The sequence below is a fragment of the Lathamus discolor genome, chromosome 6 (assembly GCF_037157495.1).
Source record: "Lathamus discolor isolate bLatDis1 chromosome 6, bLatDis1.hap1, whole genome shotgun sequence".
In the NCBI taxonomy this organism is placed as follows: Eukaryota; Metazoa; Chordata; class Aves; order Psittaciformes; family Psittacidae; genus Lathamus; species Lathamus discolor.
In genome coordinates, this window is record NC_088889.1 from 10,262,106 (window position 1) to 10,284,618 (window position 22,513).

The following is a 22,513-nucleotide window of genomic DNA, read 5'->3' on the forward strand; positions in this document are numbered from 1 at the left end:
TCTCCTAGTTCGGAGGTCCCGGGCGGACCTGTTCGGGGCGGAAAACCCCGGGCTGGGTGCCTGGGAGGCTCCCACCGCGGCTCTGCGGCGTGTTTGCCATCCCCTCCTCTCCGCCCAGGGAGACTTCCCTCCCACCCGGCGGGGGTTGACTGGGCCGGGCCGGTTTCTCCTCTCCGCCCTCTCCCGGCTCCGCTCCTCCCCTCCCCTCCCCTTCCCGGGCGCTGAGGCGCCGCGGCGGGGCCGTGATGCGGGGCAGGGGCGCTACCGGCCGCCTGTGCTGTGCGTGACCGAGTGAGCCATGGCCAACGTCAAGGTGGCCGTGCGGGTCCGGCCCATGAGTAAAAGGTGCGGAGGGGGCGGCTGGGGGTGCGAGGTGGGTCCCGGCGGCAGTGGCGCGGGTGCGCGGGGTGCCCGGGTGCCGCAGGTCCCGGCACCGGGGACGGGAGCGCCAGGGTGGGGTGGCTTAGATGGGGCTGAGGAGTGACGGACGGAGGTGCCGGGAGGCTTAGAGAAGAGGTACGAGGGGGTTCCTCGCTCACCAAAGAGCTTGGAGAGTTTCCTTGGAAAAGTCTCCCACTGGAGCTGTCAGATGACTTCCCTCTTCCTGAGCTCCGCGAAAGAGGGGAACAGTCATCCAGTGTCAGGGAGTCTTCCCTTCCCCTTCTGTTGTTGCTGGTTTTTCCAGCGGGAGGCAGAGCCGGATATTCCCATTGTCGCTCTGTCCCGCTCCCCTCCCGAGTTCGCTTGGCTCCAAGGGAAATCCCAAAAGCTAAGGGGTACTTCTTGAGAACAACTCCCACAAACAAGAAGATGCTGTAGCATATTCCTCTGGTGTTGTCCGAATATAGTGCACAATTAAAACCATGCAGGATTTGGAAACTCGGGGAGGAAAAGAAAAAGCAAGCAGCCAAAATGTCAGAGGCTGGTAACTCTCTCCTCGCAAATGCTGTAGCGCTTCAGGCAGAAATGGCTTGAAGAGCAGTGGGAGGGCCAGTCCGTGGCTTGTTGCTACCTTGATTCCGTTGTATTCCGACTGCACGGACTTCAGTGACAAGTAACTCTGGGATGTAGCAGAGAGAATGGTTCTTGAAGAGTTGCCCTGCCAGAAAACGAGCTTAGTTGTTCAGCCAGAGCTACACTGGCGTGTATTGTTTGCCTGGATTCATAATATGTTTTTAGCACTCTGTTCTGTGACTGTATTGAGACACTGCTGTTCAATTTGTTTTCATGCTTCTTACTTCATTTTCCATAATGAAGTGTTAGTCCAAGCGTTAGACCTTCATGAGATACATCTGACCTGCTAGTGCTGCACAGCAGTTTCATTGTATGTGATCTTAATTTGCAGAACTTGTTTTTAAATACATTTTGCAGTTACTGTATTGGTTTTTATCATGGTGGACTTGGCAGTGCTGGGTTAGCAGTTGGACTTGATGCTCTTAAAGGCCTTTTCCAACCAAAAAATGGTTCTGATTCTAGGCTATTTTTGACTCTTAAGTTCTTACTTGTCAATAGATTTTTGAATTTATTTTTTTCAAGAAAAGCTAGCAGAAAGTGTTGAATAAAATAAATTTAAAAGAATTCACCCAAAGCAAACCTGTTACTCGTGATAGAAAAGGTGGGAAATAATCTTCAAGTTTTCAATATATTTTACCTTTAATTTGAAGCTAACTGATTTAAAAATACTCTGTCCATAATTTCATTAAAAAATATGTTTGGGTAATAGAGTTCTGATTTATTGTACAGCTGTGAAAAAAACAGGTTTTAAAAGATACTGGTATGTTGTAAGAGTTGCAGCACTGAAGTAAGCCAAGTTTAACCTTTCATTGCCTTGTGTTGCTTTGGTGTTGGAGATACTATTTGATTTTTATTTTCTTCTGTTTTGTTAGTCATTCTTAGCATTTACTGGTTAAATAAGTTGTCATTATGCTCTCCAGAAATAAAAAGCAGTAAACAAGAGCCAAGAATGAACACTAAATGACAATTTGGTAATGATGCCAAGTTATCTAGACCATAGGACCCTTTTGTTTCAGTCCTGCAGAGTTCACTGGAGACTGAAGGCCTTTAAAAGTCGGACTCAGTGATGTATTTTGTTACGCAGTCAATGACATGTTTGTTTCTCCTACAATACCATTTGGCTGCCTATTTGCAGATATGTAGTGGACTTAGTAGGGTTTCCTGTAGACATAAGTTAAAATGAGCGTTCTTAGCAGCTGGGGGAGAGAGGCCAAAGACTAATTTGGCAGGGATGTAATCTTCCCTCTCACCAGATCCTTCTTGGTGAGTAACTCTGCACCGTGAATGTCTTAATGGTTTTTACCCAGTGGGTAGCACCGCATAGTGTATAATGGTGCATACATCATTATAGTGTTAAACAGCACCTATAACTCTGTCAGATAGGGTTTGATAAACAGGAAAGCTTCAATATAGTCAGTGTAGGCCAGCTGTTTGCTAGGGAATGTAGTTTGGAGAAGGGGGTAGGATCAGAAAGGTGGACAGCCTCTTTCACATGGGAGAGGCTAATCTGGTGCTGGAATAGAAGTGTTTCTAGGAAGGTGAGAGTGGAAACCCAAGGGATAATGTAGGAAGCAACTGTTAAGTAATTCCATCTACCCAACCTATGGCAGTGTAACAGCTGGGATGGGGAGGCACAGACCAGTCTTGTGGTATTTGACCCCAAAGGCAATAGGCCATTTGTTCCTTGTACTGTGTTGCCACAGCTGAAGCTGTCAAAACCATTTCAAGGTAGACTTTTATATTTTACAAATGGAAAGTGAAGGTGATTGGATACTTATTTTTATGAGGGCACTGACATGAGAACTTGCTTTCTAGCTATGACCAAAATTGTTCAAATGTGATCACTTTGAGGCAAGTATCAAATATCTGAAGGCTTGACAGACATCGAAAGGACTGAAGTTCTCAGTGGGGATAAAGGCCTGCACTTTCTATTCCAGCTTACACTGCTTCCATACTGTGGTCAGGCAAACCTCACACCCTGTCTATTGACACATACTGTGATTGCCTCTAACAGGTACCATGTTGTCACAGCCCCTAGGTGCTTTAAAAACAAAAACCTCCTGCAGGAAAATTTCGATTCAAGTGGACTGAAGTAGTGTAATGTGTACCGTTGCAGTTCCAGCCAAAAATACTGAACTTTGCTTCTCAAGAGTCCCCAGAATTGAAAAGCTGCATGAAAAAACTATAACTGGTTAGTTGGCTGTTTCTAGCTTATCATACAAACTTACTCATTGCTTATTTTCATTTAACTTACAATGGCAGATAAATGTCGGGTTTGCATCTTAAAATTCACAGAATATTCAGATGTTAAAATGTTAATACAGGAGTTCATAAAATCCTCCTTTCTGTTTCAAGTTTCCATTTTTTATAGACCATAATCATATCTGCAAGTTGCAGTTTAGCATAAAGCAGAGTAGTCTTTTTGTTCCATGCCTGTATGGCACCGATCACAATGAATTCTTTGACAGAGAGCCCCTATGCACAAATAATCCCTGATGGTTATAAAGCGAGCACAGTTATATGCAGATGTTTTGCCTTTGCCTAAACTTTAAATAGCTTGTAGCCAATGATCTTCGTAATGCCATCAATCTTTCTGTAACAGACCAAATGATTGTTTATCACCAAAACATTATCCTGGGAGTAAATTCCCTCATATGTTCCCTGGAGTGACATTGGTTTAAAAAGTGTTTATTATGTAGTTTTTCTTGATTTCAGTAAGGCATTTGATACTGTCTCCCACAGCATCCTCATAGATAAGCTAAGGAAGTGTGGGCTTGACGATCAAGTAGTGAGGTGGATCGAGAACTGGTTGAAAGGAAGAAGGCAGAGAGTTGTGGTCAATGGCGCAGAATCTAGCTGGAGGTCTGTGACTAGTGGAGTTCCTCAGGGGTCGGTGCTGGGACCGGTGCTGTTTAATATTTTCATCAATGACCTGGATGAGGGAACTGAGTGCACCCTCAGCAAGTTTGCTGATGACACAGAACTGGGAGGAGTGGCTGACACACCAGAGGACTGTGCTGCCATTCAGCGAGACCTGGACAGGCTGGAGAGTTGGGCGGGGAGAAACTTGATGAAATTTAACAAGGGCAAGTGTAGAGTCTTGCATCTGGGGAAGAACAACCCCATGTACCAGTACAGGTTGGGGGTTGACCTGCTGGAAAGTAGTGAAGGGGAAAGGGACCTGGGGGTCCTGGTGGATAGGAGGATGACCATGAGCCAGCAATGTGCTCTTGTGGCCAAGAAGGCAAATGGCATCTTAGGGTGCATTAGAAAGGGAGTGGTTAGTAGGTCAAGAGAGGTTCTCCTCCCCCTCTACTCAGCCTTGGTGAGGCCGCATCTGGAATATTGCGTCCAGTTCTGGGCCCCTCTGTTCAAGAAGGACAGGGAATTGCTTGAAGGAGTCCAGCGCAGAGCCACAAAGATGATTAAGGGAGTGGAACATCTCCCTTATGAGGAGAGGCTGAGGGAGCTGGGTCTCTTTAGCTTGGAGAAGAGGAGACTGAGGGGTGACCTCATCTATGTTTACAAATATGTAAAGGGTAGGTGTCAGGATGATGGAGCTAGGCTTTTTTCAGTGATATCCAGTGATAGGACAAGGGGCAATGGGTGTAAACTGGAACATAGGAAGTTCCACGTTAACATCAGGAAGAACTTCTTTACTGTAAGAGTGACAGAGCACTGGAACAGGTTGCCCAGGGGGGTTGTGGAGTCTCCTACACTGGAGATATTCAAGGCCCGCCTGGACAAGTTCCTGTGTGATGTACTGTAGGTTACCCTGCTCTTGCAGGGGGGTTGGACTAGATGATCTTTTTAGGTCCCTTCCAACCCTTGGGATTCTGTGTGATTCTGTGTGATTATACATTTGCTGTTCTACATACTAAAAAAATTTGTTGCTTTGTGGTTACATGGACACTTATCCTGTGTAAATACATCCTGCTCAGGATGAAATATGGAAGCTTGAATGGGTGCTATATATTGACTCTAGCAACAGATAATAACCAGGTATTAAATAGGAGCTGGGGACGGATGAAATCCCTTTATGGTTTATTTCTGGAAATCTTAATGCTTGGTCTATGAGATATTAGACTTTTGTAAGGGAGTGTGATGTTATTTTTGGCTGTCTGTCAGAAGCTGTTGATGGAAACACTTTCAATGTTAACACGTAACTATGTGAACTAGGAATGTTGTTTCTTTTTCTTCATTTCTGCTGCAGAGTATGCCAACACCAGGGTCTGCAGTGGTGTGCTGCAATAGCAGATCTGACCTTCCAGACATGTGACTGGATGAGAAAGGGGGTACATGACCCTTTCAGTATTTCATTGCTGTATCTAGGGTTCTCCTTGTGCCTGGGCAGCTCTCTTAAAGCTGTGTTGAGAGTTGGCATGCTACAGAAGCACCTGCAGTGTTAGACATGCCCATCTACTATTTGTGTAGGCCAGCAGTTTTTTAAAATGCTAGATTTTATGTGCTGATAGTTTAAAAACGTTTTGTCCCTGCGGTGTCTCATCTCAGTACTAGTATCTAGTTGTGGTAGCCGACTGCTCCTATCACGGACCACAGCACTGTGTTACATGAGAACAGGAAGGGAGGGCTATGTTTGTGCAGGGGAGGCCCTCTGGGAAGGAAGCAGGCAGTGTGTCCAGAACAGTATCACTGGGACTAGGATGGAGCACAGCTGCCTGATGCCTTTTCCTCCATGATTCACTTCCACTGCATCTTCTGCTCTACATCAGCCAGTCTCAGTTCACTCATGCGCACCCAGGATGTGTTTCCTTGTCACTGTGTGGTTTGAGAGCTGCTATGTAAGCAGTATATAGATGGGGAAAAAAAGAATTAAAGTATTAAAGATGGAAAAAAGGATTTTAAAAAACAGTGCTCTATACCACAATGAAAAGCCTCATACATTACTATAGGATTCTCTTTTTAGCATGTACCAGTGACTAGAAGGCATTGCATTCCTTCACGGATTGTGGATTGAGGCCTGGCTAAAATAATTCACAGGAAGTGTGTTCAATTGAATTGTAAAACTATCGTGGTGCTAGTTAAAAACAATGCTAGGACATGTGAGTTGCCCTGTGACACTTCTTGAGAGCCTAAACTACGTTGCTGGCCCCTGAAGTTTGCAAGCTACTTGTGCAGGACTCATCAAAACAGAAGACATTGTGGGGTTCAGATTGTCTTCTCCGCTTCTCAGCTGCCTCTGTGGCCTGGAAAAGGAGTGATTGGCATGGAGCTCTTATCTGAAAGAGTTTTTCTCTAGTGTCTTTAATAGTTACAGCTGAACTCTCCCATCCTCTGCAGACTTCATAGACATGTCACCTGAATGAGTTGCTAAACATTAATTAATCCAAAAGCTGCCCTTTGCCTTTTTCTGCTTTGCATTGTTTCCAAGCTGTAACTTGTCTCCTGGTGAGCTGCTTATTTCCCAGTCCCCTCAGGAGTTCCTGATGCTCTCATTTGCCACTCCTGACAAATGAGAGCATCAAAGAAATGCCTGGGTAGCCTCAAGTGGCAAAACTGAATCACACTTCCAGCTGTGCAGGTATTTACTGTCACAGTCTGAGCTGCAGCAGTTGTTTTCCTCATCACTGCTGCCCTGTATGGCACAGTCCTCTAATTGCCTTCAAATGATGCTGCAGGTAGTGAGGCTCAAGGGTGGGATAAGGATGGAAGAGTTATGTTTGAGAAAAAAGAAGTTGGATGATGGGTAGGAGCAACCCCAAGGCTGCAGGCTGCAATGGAATTGTAGGGAAAGTTTCTTCTTATGATCTCCAGGAATGTGCTCGGTTTGCCAAGCTAACCTGAGCAGTGCATTGAGCGTAGCTGCAGTGAATAGGTAGGAGAGGAGCTAAGCTGGTTAGTGCGTTATGATGTGAATATTTAAAATTAATTTCTATTCACAAGGAAAGCTGTGTGGAAAACTGAAATTCCTTTAAAAATAATTATTGAAATTATGCAAAGTAAATCACTATTGGGTTTTACTGCATATGCCTTTGCTAATCTGCTGCAGCTTCAGCTTCATTAACCAGTCTCTGCTGTGGAGCATCTCCTTTGTTCTTTGTAATTAGTGTGGTAAGTAAAAGGAAGGATTATTCTGTAAGCAGGACTCCTTGCTATTTTATAGACTGTCATATTAGCTAGTTTACATGCTCATGTATAACCACAAGAACTTTGATACAGCAATATGGCCTACTGCTGACAAGAGTGGTAACTTGCAGCAAATTTTGTAGAAAACATTCCTTGAATCTTATGCATAACAGATGTTAAATGCCATATCAAAACAAAATTAAAGCAACAGCAGATTGGAGATTATTATTCTCCCTCCTACCCCCACCAAAACAAATTATCCAAGCATATTCTTTCTCCAATGTTTACTCTCCACTAGTTGCTTAAATGTCATAATGCCACTGTTAAGAGGAATGTATTGAGGAAAGATAGCCACAGGTTATCGCTTAGGTTAACATTTCAAAAGCTTTTCCGATTATATTTAAAATAAAAACCCATGACCCTACTTTATTCAAATTGTTGTTGTGATACACTGCTTCAAATGTGTTTGATACAAATGCGTAATGTCACTAGTATCATTAGTATTGGTACAGTTTGTTTTTACAACTTCAGCTTTTTTAGTTCCCTTTTCTGTGTTTTTTGGTTAGTGCTTTAAGATTGTATTTAATGTTCTTGAAATAACTCCAATGGTTGCAAGGAGAGAACATTCATTTCCCTTTGTGTTTCTAAATGTAGATGTGACATTTTTTTCTTAGTACTTTTCTTGAGCTGCTTAAACTTTGCTCTGTGACCCAAGTGTGTTGGATAAATTAGCTCTCTGTTAATGGAATATTGCTACTATCTCCATTAACTGCTTTACTGGAAGTAATTGGAAACCTGTATAGATTTTACATTAGCACAAGAAATATATTTCAGTCAAAAATTCTCTGGGAAATGGATGTAGAATAATTTTGTTTAATAGGTATTCAACATATATTTCATATGGATGTGATTTTCAAATGCAAAACAAATACTACTTTCTTTGAAGAAAACAACAAAATTGTCTGTGATCTCAAAGGGGACAAAATGTCTCTGAAAATAAAGGTATAAGTATAGGAAAAAATAGATAACAGGCAAGATCAGAAAACACATTTTAGCTTGCCTAGAACTGTTACATAGTTCTCATGCTATTCAAGGTTCAGGACTAAGGCAGGATAATGAGCTCAGTGAAATGTCTTTCTCTTACCCTGAGTTTGTTTCTTTACCCTTCTGGTTTTATTCTTTAGTATACATATTCCTTGCTATCTTGGTGCTGTTATCCCCTCACACCTAGAGGAAAGGCAGGCTTTTATCTACGTTTATCTACTGTGTTGGTTGGTTGGTTGAGTGTTGTTCCTCTGTGTCCCTCTGTTAAATGACAATCCCTTTCTTCAGGTGGTGGTAGCTGAACTCTGTCCCAAAAATTGTGTGTTTAGGGTTTGGTACATGATAGTAGGAAAGAGCTTTCTTGGGCTTAAAAGACTTGCTGTCTGAAAATCCATGCAAACTGCATTGGTTATGCATTGCTCATGATTTCAAGCTTCTTTTCACAGAAGAGCTGGGATTTTTAAAAGAAAAGTTGAGATTCTAATTTTGTGTTTATAAGGAGGTCCCTCTCCCAAACAAACGCTTTTCAACATTTGTGTATCCTGTTTTGTAACCTAGCGTATTGTTAAGGTTATCTTGACATCTTTTCACCTCTCTCAAATTAGTTATTTTCTTTTGCCTAGTCTACTATTTAAAGTTCCATGCAAGCTATCATGGAGGTGGCTGCTCTTTTATCTTAGTATCTGTACTGGGCATTAGCAGGTGGTTTTTGTAAGCTACATCTGTGTTTTCATAAGGGTGCTGCATGAGCAGCCTTTCCCAGATATATTCTTCTTGCAGTTGTGTGAAGCAAGTTTTGTAGCTTTGGTAAAGGGCAGACTTTCTAGGTCTTTAAAAGGGCATGACTCTGCATGTCCTGAGTAGCCACTGCTGCCCATTCCACACAAAATGATGTTTGTCCTGACGTTATGTGACAGTGCTGTACTCATTTAAGACAGGAGCACAAAGTTTACTTCACAGTAAGCTTACTGGCGGTTTATCTCACAGAGTAAGAGGCTGTCTCTTCTCTTCCTTCACCCCCCTTGTTGCCTATGCAGAAGCAGTTATTGCAGTGTCCTTAAACAACAACAGAAAAAAACAGCTTTTGGAAGCCTTCTAACTAATGTTTTGCATTTTCATAGAATGCTTTTCTTTCCAAGTCCCCAGAATACTTCGTGAGTGTCAGAATGTTTTAGAGCAGGGATCAGATTTTTTTGTATGCAGCAAAGAAAAATAGAGTACAATGTAATTAAATAACTTGGTCAGATCCATGTTTTTGGTGGGCAGTCTCTCTAAGACCACATACTTTATCTGAGAGAAGTTAGAATCATAGACTAGTTAGGGTTGGAAAGGACCTCAAGATCGTCTAGTTCCAACCCCCCTGCCATGGGCAGGGACACCTCACACTAAACCATCCCACCCAAGGCTCTCTCCAACCTGGCCTTGAACACCACCAGAGATAGAGCACTCACAGCTCCCCCGAGAAACCCATTCCAGTGCCTCACCACCCTAACAGTAAAGAACTTCTTCCTTATATCCAGTCTAAACTTCGCCTGTTTAAGCTTGAACCCGCTACCTCTTGTCCTATCACTACAATCCCTAATGAAGAGTCCCTCTCCAGCATCCCTATAGAATCATAGAATACAATCATAGAATAGTTAGGGTTGGAAAGGACCTCAAGATCACCTAGTTCCAACACCCCCGCCATGGGCAGGGACACCTCTCACTAAACCATCCCACCCAAGGCTTCATCCAACCTGGCCTTGAACACCACCAGGGATGGAGCACTCACAACCTCCCTGGGCAACCGATTCCAGTGTCTCACCACCCTAACAGGAAAGAATTTCCTCCTTATATCCAATCTAAACTTCCCCCGTTTAAGTTTTAACCAGCTTATGGTGACTGGAGGAGGCCAGCTTGCACTTCTTCTCCTAGCTCATGATTATATGTATCAGAAGTCCGGTAAGATTAAGTGAAGATGGCTGTTTGAGTCGGTGTGTATGCAAAAAGACCGCTGACAATGCCTCATGTTTATCTCTGTTGTGGTTTAACCCCAACTGAAAAACTAAGCACTCACTCCCCCCCGGCAGGCTGGGGTAGAGAACTGGAGAAGTAAAAGTGACAAACCTCCTGGGCTGAGATGAAGCAGTTTAATCAGTAAAGCAGAAGCCATGCACACAAGCAAAGCAAAACAAAGCATTAATTCACTGCTTCCCATCACAGGCAGGTGTTCAATCATCTCCAGGAAAGCAGCTCCATCTCGTATAATGGTTACTTGAGAAGACAAGAGGCCATAACTCAGAATGTCTTCCCCTTCCTTCTTCTTCCCCCAGTTTTTATGCTGAGCATGATGGCATATGGATATCGGATGGAATATCCCTTGGGTTAGTCGGAGTCAGCTGTCCTGGCTGTGTCTCCTCCCAGTTCTCATGCACCCCCAGCCTACTCTTGGCAGAGTGGTGTAAGAAGCAGAAAAAGCCTTTTTCTCTGTGTGGGCACTGCTCAGCAATAAATCATCCCTGTGTTATCAACACTATTTCTAGCACAAATCCAAAACATCTCTATGCTAGCTGCTATCCCAGCACATTCTGCACAAAAAATTCCTATTTTTCGTTGCCATATAAAATTTGCAAAGGAGAATCAGGAAATCACATGAGGATGATGGTGATCACTAAGAATGGTGAATTTTGACTATCAGATTGTGTTAAGTCATTATCAGAGACATCTCTGTGCAGTTAGGAGTAGACTTGGAAGATAACCTGAGCAGCATGTCTAGTGTAGCAGCGTGCTGTCTTGGTGAACTCTGTGTACTTGGCTTCAACATAGATTTTTAAATTATTTATAAACATCTGTTCTGAATTTGGTAGGAGGATTGCTGACTGGGTGTGCACTGCTGTTTGCAAGACACAGTAAACCAATTATGACTTAAAGAGAAATACCCCAAATGGTATCGGATAGTTCTAAATAATGGGAAACATTGGAAACAAACTTGAGGTAAATTTACTTGATTGGTTATTTTTTGGCTTTGTTTTTTAATTAAAAACCCCTGCCAAAGTGGGGTTGCTCATATTATCAGCAGCTTGACTTTCACTGGTTCCAGCAGTAGGGTAAGGACATCGTGCTGGTGTTGCAAGGGGATGCTCTGTTTGGGAAAGTTGTGGTTGTAGAAGCTTGTCACTAGAGTGCAGGAGCTCTAATGGCTGAAGGTTTTGACATTCTTCTTCCCTACCATTTCTTATGGAGCAGCATGGACTCTTGAGGCTCCTTTTATTGCAGCTTTGGTCTCTCAACAGATGTGTTCTCAACTCATGTTTTCTGGGACAGAGCTTACACAGTTGCCCAGAACAGTAAAAAAAAAATCTCTGCCAGAGGGGAAGCATTGATGCTGTTGATGTACTGCTTTTGAGATCCTCTGTCATAGTATAGGTTGAAATTGGATTTGGAGTTAACTTGGGTGATAGGGATTGGCAGGGAAGTGTAAGTACTTGCAACATTTACAGTGAAGGGTTATTTTCAAAGTTTTTATGAGTAGACACAATTAAATTCTTTCAGAAGTTGTGTCAGATTTCTCATGTACTTGAGTGGTATATATTGGCTTTGCTATGTTTGATTGGTGAGTACGTTGGTGGTCTGTATTTGTAGAAGCTGTTTCATCGCCTGACAGGACTACTGCTAATGACTCCAGTATTTTTGCTTGAGTGCATGTACATGGCTTTAAAATAAACAGACGACTTCTCAAAAGTCAGCTCCTTTGTTCTCGAAGTGCCTGTTATTTGAGAGGGTGGAGAAGTGGGGCAGATTTTATAGTTTAAAATAGACAGCTGCCCCCTTTCTTTCCACGTACTTCTTCCTCCAGCTCTGTATACCTCCTTGCACTTATGTACTCTGTGTCTGAACTCATCTGAGTGAATCCAGCAAGCTGTGTAATGTCCTGTCAGGGGTCTTGATCCTCCTGTGATTCTTTTCTCCTGGCTCATTTTTCTGTGTCTTCCAGAGTGTCTGTTGTCCCTCTGGGGTTGCATTAACTTTACATGTTGGCTGGAGAAATCATTAGTCATAGGAACAGCAAATGGTACAAGGAAATCTCCTTTGGACTGCCACAGCAGCTTTGCTTTCATCAAGTCTCTCTTGTAGCTCCCTGTACAGCCCTGCCACTGCATTCCATGCTTGTATCCCTGTTCCATTGCTGAGTCTGCATTTCTCTAAAACTTCCTATGCCTGAGAAGATCCAGGTCTTTCCTGGAACATGTACCATTAAATGGTCTTGCTACAGCTTTGTCTTTGTACAGATGACTTCTTTTCATGCAAAGTAATTTCAAAGAGAGGCATTTCCCAAACAGTGCATGATTTTTTCAGAAGTGGGAAAGAAGGAAGGATGGGGAAAATAAATATCGGGATCACTGTGACTTCTGATCAGCAGAAGTCAAATGTATTTCTAGAGAAGTGTACTTTGGAGTACACTTTGGAGTGTACTTTGATTTTATTAGTATAAGCAATACAGCTTTCATACCTGTGGAGCAAAGTGCCCATTCCTAAGGGTGAAAAATTGTTTTATCAGTGAAATGCAAACTGCTGTGCACATTTGTGTAATGCTGTACTGATAAACACAATTTTTGTTGAGAGAGCTTTTGTAGTGTTTGCAATCTGGAGTTAAGATCAGAATATCTACAACAGTTGTGGGCTTTGGGTATTAAACTGTGCTTTCTCTCCCAGATTTCTTTGGTTTGTACCTAAATGAAACATGATATAAACACAGGGTTATGAGGAGGTTGAATGTATGGTTTGTAGAGCTGGGAATGGCTGCAAGTCCAGTTCTGTTTACGCTCAGTGCTTTCTGGCCATATGTTGCTGCGCACGGGAGTGCCCTCCAATCCCACCACTTTGTGTTCCTGCCCTTTCTCTTGCTTTGACTTAACAACTCTGTGAGCAATGTACTCAGTGCTCTGGAAGGACTCACTGGTCCTGTGGCACATTGAGTATTTATTTTGTGTTCTGATCACAGCTGATCTGAATCATTACATGGAGATGTGATTGGCAGATCAGATGCAAGAAAAGAAGTGGGAACACACGTGGCAGGTTGGAGCAAAAAAGAGAAACTGCCTCCTGCAGCAGCAGCCTCTGCAGTTAAGATAAAGGTATGGGTGCTGTGAATCTGTACCCAGGGCAATGGGAGGCTTTAGTTCTATCCCTCTTTGCTGGTGGCTTTCTTGTCATGAGACTTGAACAAAGCTACGTGACTGTTGCATTGAGCTTTTTTGTCTGCACAGTGGGGAATCCTAATTACCCTGTGGTTAAAGGTGATGTGGTGATTTTATTCTGTTGTCTTTTTAATATTATTTTAATGTAAGTATATAAGTTCATAATTTTTTTACATAAGAATTGTTTGTACGTCAAAGGTTTTATGTTTGGGGTTTTTTCTTTATCTTGAATCTTCAGTAATGACTGTGGCCTGGGAGAACACCAGGTGATGAGAATCCACAGCACAAAGTCATTCATTCACAGTGTTGTGTGTAACCCTTGTGGATGGAAGCCAGTGAGTTTCGTGTAATTGTTACAAGTGGGGTTGGGAGCACTGCTTGTTACTGAGGTTCTGAGCTTCTTATGTCCCCAGACTTACTTGTGTTGGCAAACACCTGCTTTTTACAACATCTGTGAAGTTGCACATGTACAGATTAAATGTATCAGTTGTAAATTTCTACCTTAAGATACAGCCTGTATCCTTAGGCCCTTGTTGTCCTTGTTCATTTGCTCTTCAGCAAGCCTTATGAGGCCTCTGTTCAGTCCTCAATGTACATAATGCAACATTTGGTACCCATCTGTACATAATGCAAATGCCCTCCCTTCTGAGTGTTCCTTTTTCTCCTGGGGTCTGACTCAGGGCTCTGTGAGTGATGTGTTGAACTGCTGAACACTCACAGCTTAACTAAAACCTCTGGGAGCTGTGCTTGTGTTTTCTATGTGAAGTGCCATGTATAAGTATGTATTACAGAAGGTATTTAGTTTGTCTCTAGGCAGCTTCTCAAAATTAGTTATGTGAGTTCAGCATTATTTCTATCTGCAAAACAGGGATGGTCTATACTCGAAAATCTATTTAAAACTTCTGTATGCTTGTAAAGCTCAAATGCTACAGGGATGGTCTCTGTAGAAGTCCTAAGTGTCCTAAGATGCTGTTTTGAATGTTGTTTTAGTACAGGAAGTGTGGACTGAAAACAGAACCAGAGAGACCCTCAGAGGCAGGGCATATTGTGCTGTTTGCTGCCTGGAAGTTAGAGCTATCAGTGAAAGGAAATTATAGTCAGTGGGGGAGTAAGTATGTCTGTACATATGTAATGAGAAAAGACAGATCTGGGGATATGAATGAAGAGTGGTCAACTGGGTTTGAATTTTCTAACTCTTGTTTTATCTTATTAACTGACCTGATGATAGGGGATAGGTATACAGCTAATCTCAAATGATAGTGTTTGTGCCTCCAGTTTAATTTCAAACAGTGTGACAAAAATGCAGTAAGGAAAAAATTGATTTTATTTTTAAACCAGCTTCTTCCAACTTTACAAAGGCGTTCATCAAAATACAGGTTTTATCAAAGTTAAAACTTATGGTAAAGCTGCAGCTTACAAGATTTGTCAGTATCAGAGCACAAAGGAAAATATGGAAGAAATATGAAAGATAAAAAAAAATTTTTCCTGTTCTTTGCCTGTCAGTACCAAAGTGTTTGTTTTTGTGCTGTCATAGAAGTAGGCCGCTGACCTCTTCTTCCTCATTTCTGTCCTGCTATGTATAAAAAGATCCACGATAATTATTTAGCTATCATGCCCTTGGCCCAGAAATAAGGTGAGTTTTTTTTCTTTGGCCACATCCTTTTTTCATTGTTTTCTAGTGTGACTCATTTTGGAAGTGGAAGTTGGCTGTAGTAGCCAGTCATAGCTGCGTTTAGTGGAATTTTAGACAGTGCATGGTCCTTTGCACTTAGGGAGCAATCTTGTTCATTTACATTTCAGCACAGTTTTGTTTATCTAAAAAGGACTTTTCTGAGGACTACAACAAACACTGTAGATTTTGTGGTAAAAATCAGACAGTGCAGCCTGACGACACTTGTGGCTCACAAGTATGTGATGTGGATCCGTACTCCACAAAGCATGACCAATCAGTGCTCCACTCTGATTCCGTCTAAATGTAAGTTAAAACAACTCTTAATCAGAAATAAAATCCTAACAAAGTATTTAGGGCAAGGACCAAGGACTTTGAGACTGTTTCATCACCACAGTCCTGAATTCCACCCCCCACTATTGAGGTACCTGACTGCAGATGTGCAAATGCTACACCCTGTCACAGAGTGCCTTATAAGCGAAAGTTTCTGGTTTATACCTCTGATTTGTAGCTTGCTAAAGTAAACACAAATTTCTGGGGTTTGCAAATTTGGCATTCACCTTTCTGTGTCTTCATATTATATATGGATTTTTTTAATGTGTTCTGTTTCCAGAGAGAGTGCAGAAGGAGGAAGAGTCATTGTAGAAGTTGATGGCAAGGTGGCAAAAATCAGAAATATAAAGGTATGCCTTTTTGTTGTCTTCACTTTCTCATATAAGAATCCTGATATCCTGGTTCTCTTCTGTTTGCTTGGCTATTGAATCATTCTAAATGAAATGCTAAGGGAGAATTTTAAACTAGCAAAACTCTAGAATAAACCGCAGTGAAAGTGTGAGGGAGGATTGTTTTGGTTTGGGTTTGTTTGGCCTTTGTTTTTTTGACAGGGGATGTAATATGTAGTTGTGTTTTCTGTGTTTTACATTTGTGAAAGCTTCTGCAGTCTGGCTGTGTGCCATCATTCAAAGCTGTTAGGAAATTGCTTAGGATTTTGTGCTTATCTCTCTAACATCTGAATAATTTCTTTCCCTGCGTGTCTCCTCCTCATACTTGCACTCAGAGTGCAACTGACTTGCATGAAATGGAGCAAAATGTGTTCAGCTACGCTTCAGGCCTTGATAAAAGACCAAGAGCTATAAGAATAAACTGAATGTAGCTGCTGTCTGTGAGAGTTCTGGAGCCATCATGCATGGGAACCAGCCCTCTGGTTTAGGCTCTTGACCTACTTGAAGCTCCTGTGGCACTTCACTAAATTAACAGAATGGAAGCAAAGCAATTTTGTGTTGTCAAACATGTTTCTTGTCAAAAGGCAAATAAAAGAACCACGAGATTACAGTGGGGATCCTAGAAGATGGATGCATTTTGTATTTCTTTTCTTCTTTTTCTTTATATCTGCAAGCAATTCAGCTGTTGTAAATTGCTAGTTCAAGAATACATTAGGTTTTGAAGAGAAACCCTGGCAAAAATGGAATGAAGGAGTTAAATTATTTACCTTTTTCCATTATAAATATTTTTGTAGTGAATACAGGTGCTTGTTTTAAAGAAAGAAGAGGGAAAAGTATTAGTGGCATGAGAGGCCTCATGGATGTGAAATACTGCTTATGTTTTGTCAATTTCCTTTTCAAAGGGTGCATTTATAGAATCTTAGAATAGGTAGGTTTGGAAAGGACCCTAAGATCATCCAGTTCCAACCCCCCTGCCATGGGCAGGGACACCTCACACTAAACCATGTCAGTCAAGGCTCTTTCCAACCTGGCCTTGAACACTGCCAGGGATGGAGCATTCACAGCTTCCCTGGGCAGCCCATTCCAGTGCCTCACCACCCTGGCAGGAAAGAATTTCCTCCTTATATCCAATCTAAACTTCCCCTGTTTAAGCTTGAACCTGTTACCCCTTGTCCTGTCACTACAGTCCCTACTGAAGAGTCCCTCCCCAGCATCCCTATAGGCCCCCTTCAGATACTGTAAGGCTGCTATGAGGTCTCCATGCAGCCTTCTCTTCTCCAGGCTGAACAGCCCCAACTTTCTCAGCCTATCTTCATGTGGGAGGTGCTCCAGTCCCCTGATCATCCTCGTGGCCCTCCTCTGGACTTGTTCCAACAGTTCCATGTCCATTTTTTGTTGAGGACACCAGAACTGCACACAATACTCCAAGTGAGGTCTCCCGAGAGCAGAGTAGAGGGGCAGGATCACCTCCTTCGACCTGCTGGTCATGCTCCTCTGGATGCAGGGCTGTGAGGATTTGGGCCCCTGAGCTTCCCTCAGCAGGTGGAGCCCTCAGTCCCACAACTGCCTAATGGGGTCCAGCTGAAGCTTGTCAGACCCAGAGGGTTTTTGATTGTATTTGTTTAAAGGAGCTGTGGGTTGCCTCAGCATCCTGGGGAAGCCACAGCAGTGGGGCTAGTTGTTTGTGGTGGGCCAAGGAGGGTTGTTTGGAGATGCAAAGAGGCTGACTTCTGTGTTTGCTCTCTTGAGGTTTTGTAATTGATGAGTAAAGGGAGTGAGTTTGCTTTATGTATAAACTATATTTAGACAGCCTTTGAATCCAAGTTAGTGTCTAGTATTTATACACCAACGTTTATATTGTTTCATCTGGGGTAGGTGTGCATTGCAGTTCAAAACAAAGCCCTTCGTCGCCTCTGTGGTCAGGGGCTGCTTTTCCTGAGGTGGAGGGGTTTTTTTAATTATTTTTAGTTTTCACTTTACACATTGCAGTGGGAAGGCAGTGCTCCAAGCTGTCTTCTGCTTATTGCTGCAAAAACCCAAAGAAAATTAAAGGTAACTGCATAAAAACATCTCTGAATCGTGACACTTAATGTGTTACTCTTGAAGATGACCTGTAGGCTTGTTAAGATCTTAATTCTGACCAAAGGAAACCTTGTTTATATTTAATTCAGGATGACAATTTTAGAATCATGCACAAGTTAAAATTCATGAAACCCTTTTACTGCAAGCATAGTTTAAAATTATTTCTGTCCTCCTTGGTTTTTCTTGGTTTAAAAACCCCAGCACCCCACAAGCCTAACTGATGGGCTTGTAAATTAATTTTCCCTGTAAACTTTCAAGCTGGCAACAGAGTTCAGTGCTTACAGCACCCTTTACCCGGTACTCTGGCAGACAGCACTGTTACCCCTGGTTTCCGGGGCCATTAGTGAAGCAGTTTGTTTAGGTACCAAATTATAACAAGCCTTTTTTTCCTGCTTATGTTACTGCAAAGGTTACAATAATGTTACCAATTAGGTCAAAATTGCATATGGAGAGTCTTAATTTTGTGTAATGTTTTGACTCGTTGCTCCCCTTCTTTGATGAGTAGAACAATGTCTAGTTCCGTGTTCATAAGCTTATCTGTTGTATTACAAATCTCTTGGTCAAGATTATACAGAAAGACTTATACGAGTCCCTTAATTTCAGTCACTGTTTCTGACTGTTATGCTAGAAAGGCTTCACAGTCATTATTATTAACTCCTAAAGGTCAGGTTTGTTTTTGTGAGTACAGGCCCAGTGACAGAAGCATTAGCTTGCAACCTTGACTAAGCCAAGGGGAAATGGGGGAAGAGACTTGCATTTTCAGCTGTGCAGTGGGAAAGTTGCTTTTGTTTTCTCACTTGGGGCCTGATTTCTGTAATGCAATTCTCAGTGGAATAGAAGAATGACAGAGAGATATCTAGAGGTTTGTAGAGCTTTTCTGCCAATACATAGATGTTGTAAAGAGTAACTAAATTATTGTATGCAGCCTGGAGAATCTTAGCTGTAGTAAATGAACCCTTCTGTAAAAATAACTTCAGGAGGCTGCATTTCTCTTCCTCACTCTGAGCATCAAAGAAAATTGAATAGAGAGGATAAACTGTTTGCCATGTCTTTTCCACAATACAAATTCTAGATAAACTTCCTGTTAGTTTTAAAATGCTTTTTTTTTTGGTCAGCTTTGAAGTGGTCTTTCTGTCTTTTTCCTTCTGTTGTCAGGTTGACAGTAGGCTGGATAGTACTTGGGACTCAAGAGAAAAGACTGTGGCCTTCAGTTTTGATTACTGCTACTGGTCAGTTGATCCAGAAGATTCAAACTATGCATCTCAGGAAATGGTAAGTGATGCTGTTCTTCATGTCTGTGTTCCCATCCTGTTTTGTCCTTTATAATTCCACCTACAGGAAGAGATTGAGGCACAGGGTACATGAAATATAATTTTATTTTCTGCCCCATCTTTTTCTTACCTTGTTTGTAATACCACAGTGCTCAGGTTTTTTTGTCTTAAATAGGTGCAGTAGGACTTCAATACCCTTGTTTGTCAACCAGTGCGTGCTTTCATTAGATCTTTTAACTTTGGCAGTGATCATTAAGTGTGATAATCTGAGGACTCTAGTTTAGCAATAAGATTTGGGATGGCGGATAGGGTTCTAAAGGGAGAAAGCTCTAAACTGAAGGAAGAGTGCAAAGTGATTTTGCTGAGAGGATCAACAGTGAAGTAATCACACCTTTAAATAATGGTAGTAAATTATACTGTATTGTTCTGAGCACTTTTCCTTGCTAAAGCATCAGAAATCCCTTATAACTGATGGAGTCTCCTCCTAGAAGATCTGATCCTTGGTGGATTAAGAAAGAAGATTGAAGGATTTGGTATTAAAATAGGTGGTGATTTGCAATTCCTTGTTAATGAGTAAGTGATTATTAAATATACTACAAATAAATGCAACATGCAGCAACGGTATCTGAATTTTTCACTATGAATGCATACCATTACATGTCAGCATTAAAATTAGTTTTTACTGCTGTTTTGTCTTCAGAATTATTTCATTTCATTTTGCTTGTTGTCAGTACAGTTGTTCCTGAAAACTCAAACTGTATAATTGTGTTGCTTTTCACAGTAAGCATCACTTAAAACTGAGCTAGTCCTGTAAAATGTGTATTTCTGGTACTGATGAGCACAGGATTGTTTTTCTTTTGGGAGTCAATATTTGAAAAACTACCAGATTTGTCAATTACCAGAACTACAGGGGAAATTCTTGACTGTGCTCTGTTTCATTCTTGGTGCAGTAGTGTGAAAGAGGTTTGGGGAATTTGGGAAGTGTATTTAGTGTGTGTACATTCATATTATATAGAAGTTACTCAGCGCTAGATAAACTTCCATTTTAGATATTACAAATAATAAACCTTTAAATGTTAAATTGCTGGGGTTCCTCCCAACCCCTCATATATTTTCTTACTTGCTTATTTTGATTTTTGTGTTCTTTGTGAGTATCTGTCACCATGCACTTAGAAAGTTGGCTTCCTAGCTGGAAAGGTTTAGCAGATAAAATGTTGATGAATACAGCCTGCCAAGTAATTTTATAACTCCTCAGTATGAAAAATTTTCGAAGTGTTAAGTGGAAAATATAAATATTAGCTACAAAGCATAAATTTTTGTTCTGGTTGTTATTAAATACAAGTGCAATTGAAAAAGAATGTAAAATGCGATATAAGCATAGCTTCCTTCCTGGGGCTGTGTTAATTATTTCAGACAATGTGGAGAACATTGTGTTATAGAATGTGGCTTTATCCAATAAAAACATTGAGGGGGAAACATGAGCTCCCTGGCCACAGACAGTGAAGTAACAGGCCATAGTTTCCTTACTTGTTCCTGAAGGCTGGCTGAAAGGATGTCCAGTTCTCCCTCATGTAATCGTTGGGCTCCTGAGCCTTAGATATAAGTCTTTCATGAGTTAAGAAAAATTTAGAGGTGGGCTGATGCTTTGAAAGGCCTAGAGTCCTGAGTGAATTTCTTGGACTTTTTACCTGTCTTGGTGATTGTAGAACCAGTAAAGCATACTTCGAATGTCCTTGAGAAGAGGGCTGCTGGAATACTGCAATCTTGCCATGCTTTTGTGCATTTGTCTGCCCCCTTATACTGTATGAATGAAGTTTATTGTACTAATTCCATGTTTTGAGTCATTATTTCAGTGCTGAGCTTGAGATTTTCTGAACTTCCTTATGGCAATGATGCTATCAGCAGCCAAGGGAGTTACGGTGATATTGTCATCCCATAAAAGCTTTCTTTCATGAGCTGACCTTGGATTACTTTCCCTTGAGGATGTCCTGCCAACTGTTATCATATTGGTGTATTGGTTGAGGATGACAAGTAGATTAAAGTATCTGCCTTCAGGTTCGTTTTGTGGAATGCTCTTTTCTCATAAACTGTCTATTTTGTCATCTGGATGGACGTATAAAAATGAATTCTTAACAGATGCTTCAGTTGTTAAGAATTCTGTGGCAATAAAATAATAGTGCAAGGGCTGCAAATCATAAATCCTGTGTATGTAAAAACAGGATTTTGGAGGTACAAATCTGCTTCTTTGAATGCTTCTTACAGTCTCTTCCAGAAGTTAACATTGTTCACTTCAGGTTCCTGTCCCTTGCATTCCAGAGATGACTACACCAAATGCATTTTATTCCCTATATGTTTTGATCATATAGTTCACAGGTATTTGTGGCAGGCTTAAATTACACATGTGGAATTAATTTCAAATGCTTGGATGAAAAGTTTGGATTTATTTTCTGTTTATAAAGACTGTGATCCCTCTGCCACCAGTATTTCCATTTTGGCAAATACAAGTAAAATACATGCTACCCATCTTGTTTGTTTTTCCTAATCCATTCATGTTAATATTTCTCTTATTGCATTTTTTAAATTAAAAAATTAAAAAAATATATAGGGAAGGTTTTTTGTTGGGTTTTTTTCACCCTAATTTGGGGAGAGCAGAGCTCGCAGTACAATAAACTGAAGAGGAATTGAACCAATTCAGTAAATCTGCAATGCCCATGTGACAGATGATGTGGAAGTGCTTTTCCCTTCAAAAAGCTGGAGCAAAAAGAGTAACAAATAGAAATTATTTTTAAGAAGTGTTGCTGTCCACATTTTTTTAAGGTTGAATCTAAGAACTAGTTCCACTTCACGATATATAAAAGCATTTTTTGGTTGACATTGCGTAAGTAATGTAAGCCTCCTCTTAGTTCAGAAAAGAGGAAAGCTTAAAATTAAATTAACAACAATGTTGACTTTTGACTGCTGAAAGAAGAGCCCATCGTTGTTGATGTCTGTGAAACAGGTTTCTTAACAGATACAACCTGTAGGTTAGCTGTCGGGTTCTTAACAGATACAACCTGTAGGTTAGCTGTCGGTTTTGGAAGATGGTTTAAGTTACAAGTAGAATCATAGAATAGTTAGGGTTGGAAAGGACCTTAAGATCATCCAGTTCCAGCCCTCCTGCCATGGGCAGGGACACCTCACACTGAACCATGCCACCCAAGGCTCTCTCCAACCTGGCCTTGAACACCACCAGAGATAGAGCACTCACAGCTTGAAAGGACACTTCCACAGAACTGCACACAATACTCCAGGTGAGGTCTCACAAGGGGTACAGTGTCCCCAGCACCCCACAAGCCTAACTGATGGGCTTGTAAATTAATTTTCCCTGTAAACTTTCAAGCTGGCAGTTTCAGGGGCAGAACACTTAATGGGCAAAATAGGAAATGAGAAACAAAAGGAAGCTCTAAA

The 22,513-nt window shown here is 41.6% G+C and overlaps 1 protein-coding gene across 1 annotated transcript in view; it reads left to right on the forward strand.

The window, feature by feature from the left end:
• Positions 1-220: 220 nt before the first annotated feature.
• STARD9 (StAR related lipid transfer domain containing 9) overlaps positions 221-22,513 on the forward strand; it is a 106,891-nt gene continuing 84,598 nt past the window's right edge. The window contains exons 1-3 of the mRNA XM_065682715.1: positions 221-345; positions 15,605-15,674; positions 18,951-19,067. Of these exons, the coding sequence (XP_065538787.1) occupies positions 299-345; positions 15,605-15,674; positions 18,951-19,067 (234 nt within the window). The 5' untranslated portion in view covers positions 221-298. The remainder of the gene's footprint in view (positions 346-15,604; positions 15,675-18,950; positions 19,068-22,513) is intronic.